At 46.9% G+C, this 9489-nt stretch overlaps 2 protein-coding genes across 2 annotated transcripts in view; both read right to left on the bottom strand.

Moving 5' to 3' along the window:
* On the bottom strand, positions 1-9060 carry LOC117824871 (proline-rich protein 36-like). Its single transcript, XM_034700357.1, has 3 exons — positions 8931-9060; positions 5681-6439; positions 1-3465 (listed from the first exon to the last, which is right to left on the bottom strand). The coding sequence occupies exons 1-3, from the start codon at positions 9053-9055 to the stop codon at positions 1053-1055; spliced, it is 3297 nt and encodes a 1098-aa protein (XP_034556248.1). The 5' UTR covers positions 9056-9060; the 3' UTR covers positions 1-1052.
* The window catches only part of plekhg2 (pleckstrin homology domain containing, family G (with RhoGef domain) member 2), a gene marked incomplete at its 3' end in the record, with an annotated part of 39023 nt that continues 38589 nt past the window's right edge, over positions 9056-9489 (bottom strand). Inside the window, exon 16 of the mRNA XM_034701633.1 lies at positions 9056-9393. Within this exon, the coding sequence (XP_034557524.1) occupies positions 9056-9393 (338 nt within the window). The remainder of the gene's footprint in view (positions 9394-9489) is intronic.

The following is a 9489-nucleotide window of genomic DNA, read 5'->3' as shown; positions in this document are numbered from 1 at the left end:
GATTATATTGTATTTTAATATCTGTACAGCACTTTGGTCAACTGAGGTTGTTAAAATGTGCTCTATAAATAAAGTTTGACTTGACTAATATACGCACGGCGGTGAGAACCAAACTGTCTGGTACGCACGTGTCATGAATCCGACGTTGATTTTGCGTACGCACTTCTTCTATTTGCAGAGTAAGAACATTTCTACGCGTGTATCAGTGAATGAGGCCCAATGGGAACACTTATATGGGGACAAACTCAGCGTTAAAAAAACCACACAGATATTTGCTTGGTCTGAAGTCAAATGAAAACTTGACAAGACACGTCATTTTAGACAAACACACACACACACACACACACACACACGCGCACAAACAAACATTCAATGCATGCACTCAAGAGCTGAGGACACTGTGCAAAATACCAACATTACTTTAAGGATAATAAGTGCCACAGAGAATATAACTAACATCATAAATAAACAATAAAATAATAAGATGGTTAAAAAAACAGAATATTAATAACCAGGATTTAAACACCGGCCTGAACGGCCAGACATCAACGTATGTTTAACAGATTATAAGAAAAATGACGAGTGAGAATAAAGTAGAAATACATTTTGTTACTGTGATGGTTTTAAAAACACGCCTGAAGTGAAACGTTCCCTCGAAGACGTGGTCCAGAGCACCAACAGAAGGGAGGGAAACCATTCTTCACTCCACAACGTTCCTTTAAACGGTTCCAGAAGAGCTTGGTGCAGGTCGACGCTCCATCACTGGAAGGTCGTTTGTTGAATCTTTGGGTGCAGAGCTTTCCCAGAAGCCACCAAGGCTCAACTTACGTAACATCTTTAAGGAGACATCCTAGACATCCTCAAATACAGTCGACGACATTCATCGTGTCCCTCAGGTGTGCGCGATTCCAAGTGCCCCGTGCTTCAACGTACGAGGAAGTTCTTTCGTTCACGATGTTGCACGATCATCCTCACTGACGCCTTTTCCCTCACCCTCAGTCTCTCTTCCCCTTCTTGTCTTTTAATGCCATGCGAGGATAGTCTCCCGTCTCTCATAGTCTGTCACAGCTCTGATGAATCGGGGAAGGGATGTGCGAAAGTCCGTTGATGCTGACTCTCCTCGTCACCGGACCCTGTCCCGCAGCTCCGGCGCCCCCCTGCAGGGTTTGGGTCAGGCTAACTTGGGCAGTGCTGAAGGAAGTTATTCTTCCACTTCCTGCGATCTGGAGATTGACTGTCGTGGCGTAGCTGGTCTTCTGGTTCCCCTGTTTGGAGGGGTGCGAATGTGCAAAGGGGATCGGGGATGCACTTGTTGAGGCCAGCGGGGAAGAGACTGAAGGTGCTGGGGTTGTTGTTGTGATGTCGATCTGGACCTGAGGCTGTGTCTTCACCGGGGATTGGTAGTTGTGGTGGGGGTAGGAGACAGGTGGAGGGGACGTCATGCCGGAGGAGGAGAGGTTTTCTTCACAGGCAGGCCGGGCAACGTAAGCGCAGATCAGCTGGCTGCGACAGTGACCCTCTTCTAGCTCAAGGTCGCCCCAAGCTGCGTGCCCGTCTGCTGGAGAGGAGAGGAGCGTTTGAGACAGCGAGGAGGGGCTTCCATCGAGGCTCTCAGATCCGTTATATTTGTATGAAAGCTCTCGAACATCCGGCCAAGGCACACTGGTGAAATGCTGACCCCCGAGGGCGCCCTTCCCCGGGGTGAGCCTGCTGGGTGAGAGCGGGGATTGAAGCCCAGCGCGAGGGCTCAGGCAGGACGGTGAGTTGCTGTAGGAGGACCATCCACTCCTCGGACTGGTTGGACAGGACTCATGCTGGTCAAAGGACCCCCGGCCACTCCCAGCAAAACCAAGGGACCTGTGACTGCTGTCTGCCCAAGAGCGGCGCGCTCCACTGGAGGTGCTCCTGGCTGGGCTTGGGGGCCGATCTGCCAGGCTGGAGGAGAAAGACCTGCGTAGGGTTTGAGAGGCTGTTTGGGGGCTGGAGGCTCTGGGACTACGCAGCGACACCATAGGAGAGGAGGAAGTGGGGTAAAAGGCGTTCTCCTGTGTTGGTGAGCCTAGAGAGGAAGAATTGGACGGCGAGGGAGAGGAGAGGGCGTGTCGAGGGTGTCTGGGTTGAGGTGCTGCGACATTATTCGTCCAAACATTCACCGACACGCCAATCGGAGGAGGGGACAGGATCCGAGGGCTCAGACACGAGGGGGACTGCCCAAACGCTGAACTTGAAGACGCCGCCCTGGAGAGCTCCAAAGTGAGACCAAGTGGGTTATGGGGGTTCCCGTCTCCGACTCGTGTGCTCCGGGGGTGAGGAGGTTTCTGTGCCATGGGGGAGGAGTAGTTGTGCTGAGGAGGAGGAGGAGGGGAGCAGAGGCGAGTGAACGAGGGAGTGGTCGGGGAGGGAGACGGGGACGGGGACTGAACTCTTGAGTTGGGTTCAGACGCAGAAAAAGGCCGAGCCACACGGTTGTGGGATCCCAACCAGAGAGGATCATGGGATTGTTGCATAAACGCGGCGTTGGTGCCGCCATTCGCTACCGGCGCCTTCTGCGAACTCGCCGAACAACCCGCACTGCTGACCGTACGGCTCACTCTGCAGCTGCCGGCGTTGCTTACGTTGCTTCTTCCTGCGGTGACGCCCCCTGAGCTGAAGTTGTTGTTGTTGTTTGCGTTCTTTGCTGAGTCCGTTTTGGCGTGCAGGAACGAGGAGCGAGGGGAAGGGGAGGAAGGTTGACGATGAAGTTGACCCGTAGACGGGGAAGGGGGGCGTTGGGAAAGAGAGGGAGGAGGTGGAGAAGGGCAGGTGGACCAGGGAGAGGATGGCGGACTCTTTGGATGGTGGTACCCATCTTTGGAGCCTTGCTGACAGGGAGGGAGTTTAGGGGAAGGAGAGCGCTGTCGTACATGAGGAGAGGGGTTTTGGTTGGCCCTGCTGGTTTGGGCTTGTGGCAGGGTGCTGTTCTTTCTCGCTAAACTCTGACTGATGGACTGACTGATGCAGGACGCCGCTAAAGACCTGTTGAAAGCGGAGGAGGAAGTGATTGGGGAGGAGCATGCAGGAGAGCGGAGAGGAGACGGGGAGGATGGAGGACCTGCTCTTACGGATGAAGACCTACAAGAAGAGGAAGACTGAGAATCCTGAATCTGGGAGCCTATCCCTGAAGAGAGAGTTGGCAAGAAGCAGGGAAGAGCCCTGGAGCGAGAGTCCAGGGAGTTATCTTCATGAGAGAGAGGGATGGGGGAAGACTCTGGAACGGCCTTGAATGGCGAGGAGGGTGGACGAGCTCTGTCAGGGGAAGGGGAGGAGCGTCTGAGGCTGGCTGCGGTTTGGTTTTTGTCCTGGTCATGGTTGGAAAAGGCAAAGTTTGATCCCTCCTCCTGTCTGGATGTTTCAGAGGAGGATCTGGAGGACAGGCGTCCACCTGAGTAGGGACTGGGGTTTCTTGAGCTCTGGTGGTCTGGTTCCCTGAAAATGAGAGAGAAGCAAATGTTAAAAAGAGCGAAGAGATAGATACTGACTGCTATCAGAGCTACACATCTGTTTGTAGCACATTCCCAAATATCCATGCAGCAGGAGGAGGACAATGACAACGATGGCGGAGCACTGAGCTGAGTTTGTGCCGTTCAATTGAGAACCTGTTTTTTGTGTTTCGACCGGCACCCAGCTGGGAAAACCGGTTCCAGAGCGTCTCCAACTCTTTCCTAGTCTAGAAGGAAAAATGAAAACTCCAAACAGGGCCCTGGACAAAATGCGTGATATGGGCGGTGGAAAAGGAAACTCTTATAAAAACTACAACAGTGACAGCGAGAGCTCTCAAAGCTAGCGACTCAGAAGCTGAACTTGTAGCCAAATCAAAAAGCCACACGCTGTGACAGAGACATTAATACTACCTGCAAAAGCTATTGTAAATGAGATGCTTTGTTAAAGAAGTTAAAGGTGACATATCACGCTTTTTTCATCAACATATATTGGTCTAAGAGGTCCCCAAAACATGTCTTTAAAGTTTATGCTCAAAAAAACACTTTGAAATCAGATTCTGGTCTGCCTGAAAACCCCTCTTCTTCAGTCCTCCTCAGAACACTCTGTTTTCTCTCTGACCACGCCCCCTCAGGAAGTGGGTGTGGCCTCAGCCGTCCAGCACGTTGATCTAATGTTTACATGTTGGCTGAATATACACGGCTGCTCACAGACCCGCGTTACTTCAACCCTCTGAATCTGATCCAGAATCTGATCCTGACGGAGAGGCGCCTGCAGCAGGACCTTTCTGAACCATTGGTCACAGATTTAGTGTTTCTTGTTGTTTTATTTGTCAGCATGTCGACGTGTGTCTTGGTACACAGCTACCAACATGTAGCTATGTGGCTATGCTAACTAGCGCTAGCACTTATCCATGATAAATAAAAATCCTCCACTAGATCTTCAAATCTGCAGACGTGGGGAGTCAAAGCGACCTTTGTGTTTATTAAGACAGCCTACAACTAGCATGCCTCCCTCCTAAGCTCCTTGTTAGCACACATGTGCAGGGAATGAAAAACGGAGGAGGGGTTGAGTTGTATTTTATACAGTCTATGGGCTGAACAAGCTCCGAGCTCTGACTTCCTGTTACAGACCGGATGGCGTTGTGACGTATGAAAAACACTGAAAACTGAAACGGCTGGTTTCAGCACACATTTACAGAAAGGTGGAGAAATCAGAACAGGGGCAGAATGGAGTCTTTGACTTTTCAGGGGGTTTGTAGACAGGGACACAGATTTCAGGGAGAGAACCATTAAAAAGAACATGTTGCAGGATATGTCACCTTTAAAGAAGCAGCCAAAGTCCCTCTCTCAGATAAATAGGTTCATATATTGAGAGACTAAATGTGTCATTTTGTAACACTTTTGGTTGGTGGTGTGCCTTGGCTCCAAAAAGGTTGACAAACACTGGTTGGATTCCTGGCCGCGACCATTTCCTGCATGTCTCAGGGAACAGAAGGACAACCACCATCTCCTGGTCTGGTGGTTGGTTCTGCATCGTCATGTGATGTTTATTTTTTAAAGATGCTCACTGATATGGACTGAAACAATGAGCTGGATCTACAAAATCTAGCTTTCCTTCGACATGGTGCATCCCAGGAGGGAGAACCGTTCCATTTATTTATTTGTTCCAGTTATTTTTTGGGCGCCAGCGACCGCCTCATTTATTCATCCCTCTCTTATTTCTGCACCAAGAACGATCTGGCATTTGGAAGGTTTAGTTTGAATCACCATTTAGGAGCTCAAATATAAACTAACAACAGCTCCTGCCTGCTTCAGTGCTGCTGAACTTGGCACAACAATAAACCCTGCTGTAAGCCCACACACACACACACACACACACGAGCGTGGCTGATGTGGTTGTCATACTTCGTTTGAGCCAAGATGGGATTCCATTCCTGGTGATTACTCTTTAATCTTGAAAATTTGCTAGCATGTATGTAAATCCCTCGGGCGCACGCTTTGAAGAACGCTTGACCTGACTTGCCCTTTTATCACAAAGCATTTCAGATCACAGGCTAATTAAAGATCGGAAGTTCCTAGATCTAACATGTCTCTTCATCAGGAGAGAGAGAGAGAGAGAGAGAGAGAGAGAGAGAGAGAGAGAGAGAGGTGGAAGGTCTTCTGTTCTTTTTGATTTTGAAATGAATCCATCACATAGATACCTGAGTTCATACTGAGATGGATTCCTAACATCCCTGGTGTGAGACGGAGCCACTTTACTCTGTGCAGCAGATACGGCTGAACTCTGCGGCGATGGAGGCGGTCTTGCAGGATTTGATTCTGCGTTCTGAGCCGGTGATCGTGGACTTGGTTGGACTTGGCTAAACCCTTGTGAGGGATCAGAGGTCACGCGTGGAGGCTGACTCGGCGGTGATGCGAAAGCCAGTTCTCCAGAGGATATGCAGTAATGTGGTTGGTCTGTGAAGGCCACTGATGAACCTTGAAGGATCATCCTGGTTTGTGCAGAATCCTTCACTGCACACGCCGTCTCATGTACTTTACTTTGCTCCTCTTTCTTGAGTCCCTCCAGACGGGGAAGTGTTTGCGCACACGCCGGGCTGGGACCAGGTATCACAGATCTATCGCCCTCCGTTTGAGCCTGGCTCTGATTATGAGCCAGCATCAGCACCAGCTGATGTCCTGGGGCTTCATCTCCATCCTCAGGTCTTTGGCAAACCGAGTATTCAGGCTCTGCGTTAAAGCTCTGCAGATCTGTACTGTCGCTGCGTCCCATGGACATGTTGTATTCTGTTAAATCTGCAGCAGGAACATCCTCCTCAGGTAAACCCAGCTCATTTCCATCTTTGGAAATACCCGGCTGTGGTATGCTGTTGGCTGAGGGACTTGGCTCAGACTGTGCTGGATGAGTAGCAGTGTTTACAGATGCCTCTTTAACAGACCACCCTGCACTCAGCTCCAACCTGCAGAGGAAAGACGGACCATCAGAGTGTACAAGTCCAGACTAGATACAAAAGAACTGCGACTTAGAAATGATTCAACAGTAATGATACAAAAAGACCAGAGGAACTTTACCCCTGAACTACATGCGTTTGGACCGGTGGACCCAGGGTCTAACTTTAGTTCAGGGGTAGATAATCTCCCCCCTACAAAGCCCCTGCTAGGGGGGTAGTACTTTTCAAAGGTCCCGGGACTTTCAGGGGGCGGGGCCTGCAATGCTGAACATGTCTGATTGGTAGATTAACCGCAGTGTTTTTATTCCTCCCTCCGTCCACAATAACATCACACACATCTGTGATTCTCTTGATTTCTCTTTCTTTCATTAGTTTTTATTTGTTCTATCTTTTTTGTATGTGTGTGTACTTTTCAAAAGAAGAAGCTGTGATTCTCTTGATTTAGCAGCTTGTAACAGTAGTCTTCTCTCAGCCCACCGTGAATGCGTCTCTCCTCCCGGTGTTCCGGTTTTAAAAGTGACCCTGTAAACTGGAGACCTTCAGCTGAACGTGTCAGTGTTTGTGGAGTTTACACAGCTGTTGAAACACAGAGGCAGTTCCTGGGAATGCAAACTAGTTTAGTTTTTATTAAGATTTCAAAATATCCTCATCAGATATTTAATGATGGTCTAAAGACGTTTATGAGGGATGCATCCGGCTGAGAGTCTCCAGTTAACAGGGTCGCCGTTTAAACCAAAACACCGTCCGATCTCTGCGATCACGGCTTTTTGAGTTCAAAAGGATTTTAAAGCCGTGTTGAAACGTCTTTGCTACTCGCGCTTATCTCCTCTCACGTGTTGATTCAGTGAATCCATCTGTGATGAAATATAGCACCATCTAAAACAGACCAGCTGAGTCTCTTCATGCTAACAGGCTAACTGTTGTGTTGATTCATTCTTTGCTTTTTCCATGTTTATAACTGCAGGCGCAGGTTTTTCTGCTTTTGGAGCAAAATTTCAAATTTGAGGAAAATACATTTTTTCGAAAGGCTCTGGATCAACTTTTTTGTCAAATTTTTGTTGTCAATTTTTTTTTTGTCAAATTTTTTTGGGGCAATTTTTTTTTTTTGTCAATTTTTTTTTTCAATAAATTTTTTTTTTTCAAATTTTTTTTCTTCAATAAATTTTTTTTTTACAAAATTTTTTTTTTCAATAAATTTTTTTTTTTCAAATTTTTTTTCTTCAATAAATTTTTTTTTCAAATTTTTCTTTGTAAAATTCTTTTTAGCAAAATTTTTTCGTCCATTTTTTGTCAACATTTTTCAATAAAAATTTTTTTTTCAAAAATTTTTTCTTCAATAAATTTTTTTTTCAAATTTTTCTTTGTAAAATTCTTTTTAGCAAAAAATTTTTCGTCCATTTTTTGTCAACATTTATGAGGGATGCATCCGGCTGAGAGTCTCCAGTTAACAGGGTCGCCTTTTAAACCAAAACACCGGCCGATCTCTGCGATCACGGCTTTTTGAGTTCAAAAGGATTTTAAAGCCGTGTTGAAACGTCTTTGCTACTCGCGCTTATCTCCTCTCACGTGTTGATTCAGTGAATCCATCTGTGATGAAATATAGCACCATCTAAAACAGACCAGCTGAGTCTCTTCATGCTAACAGGCTAACTGTTGTGTTGCTCATAATGATACCTGCCTGTCCGTCTGCTTCTATGGTGTCATCTGTGATGAAATATAGGAAAGGAAAAATGAATGAAAGAAAACGAGAAGGAAGGAATGAAAGGAAAAAAGGAATATAGAGAGAAAGAAAGAAGGAAAGAAAAGAAAGAAAGAAAGAAAGAAAGAAGGAAAGAAAGAAGGAAAGAAAGAAAAGAAAGAAGAAAGAAGAAAGAAGAAAGAAAAGAAAGAAGGAAAGGAAAAAGGAAAAAGAAAGAAAGAAAAGAAAGAAAGAAGGAAGAAAAGAAAGAAGGAAAAGGAAAGAAGAGAAAGAAAGAAGAAAGAAAGAAGAAAGAAAGAAAGAAGAAAGAAGAAAGAAGGAAGAAGGAAGAAAGAAAGAAAGAAGGAAAAAGGAAAGAAGAAAGAAAGAAAGAAAGAGAAAGAAAGAAAGAAAGAAAGAAGGAAAGAAAAGAAGAAGGAAAAAGGGAAAGAGAAAGAAAGGAAGAAAGAAAGAAGAAAGAAAGAAAAGAAAGAAGGAAAAAGGAAAGAAAGAAAGAAGGAAAGAAAGAAAGAAAGAAAGGTCTGGTGGTGTAGTGCAGTTACTTTTTTCCCTCCATACGTCACTGGCCTGATTTACAGTCGAAACGCAGACAACAATGGGGGACCAGGAACCTTTTAGTTCAGGGTAAAGTAGTTCTGGGGGCTAAAAGACCCTGGAACTCTTGGTGTAAATGCACCTATAGAGAAATACTCTGTCCCTGTAATTTCAACTGATAATAAAGCACCTTAAGGCCAACCATATCCACTATTCACCATCTCTTTCATCATGGATCACTCATTTCTGTAAACATCCTCCACTCACCCGTCTGTCTTCCCGGTCTCTGAATCACCCCCGCCTTGTTTCAGGGCGTCACCTCTCCCTGTGAAAGACCCGGACCTGTAGTCTCTGATCTTCGTGGCTCTACAGTCCAGAGTCACGGCTGACATCACGAAGCGCTCCTCTTCAGGTTGTGTTCTGAGGTGAGATCTGGATGCCGTAGAGGACTTGTCGGCCCAGCTGTGCTCAGAGTTGTAGCTCTGAATCGATGACGACTCCTCTCTTGTTGGAGCACATGAGCTGTCTCCTGTTAAAGGCTGAGGAATATCATCTGATCCACATCCCACCTGGGGGTCTCTGTCTTTGGTTAAGGCGGAGATGAAGTCCCTCGGCCTGGAGAGGATGACGCCGTTTGCCTGTTGGTGACATGTCAGGGACAACTGCTCCTTGACGAACACATGCCCGAACAGCAGAGGCTCGGAGGGGGTCACCGCTGTCTCCTGGAGATCTACATGAAAACAACAGAACAGTTAACTCAGTAATGATCATACCTGACCACCAGGGGGAGACCAGAACAGGTCTGTGTGTCTTAGAGGAAGACCAT

The sequence above is a fragment of the Notolabrus celidotus genome, chromosome 14 (genome assembly GCF_009762535.1).
Source record: "Notolabrus celidotus isolate fNotCel1 chromosome 14, fNotCel1.pri, whole genome shotgun sequence".
Lineage (NCBI taxonomy): Eukaryota > Metazoa > Chordata > Actinopteri > Labriformes > Labridae > Notolabrus > Notolabrus celidotus.
The sequence above is the reverse complement of the archived record's forward strand: the minus strand, read 5'-3'. Positions and strand labels throughout refer to the sequence as shown.

Excerpts from the sequence above, each read along its gene's own strand:
- LOC117824871 (XM_034700357.1), bottom strand. The coding sequence starts at position 9,055 with ATGTCAGCCGTGACTCTGGACTGTAGAGCCACGAAGATCAGAGACTAC. Across the intron at positions 6,440-8,930 it reads GAGACCGGGAAGACAGACGG|GTTGGAGCTGAGTGCAGGGT; the intron begins GTGAGTGGAGGA and ends TTTCCTCTGCAG. Across the intron at positions 3,466-5,680 it reads CCATCTCAGTATGAACTCAG|GGAACCAGACCACCAGAGCT; the intron begins GTATCTATGTGA and ends TCTCATTTTCAG.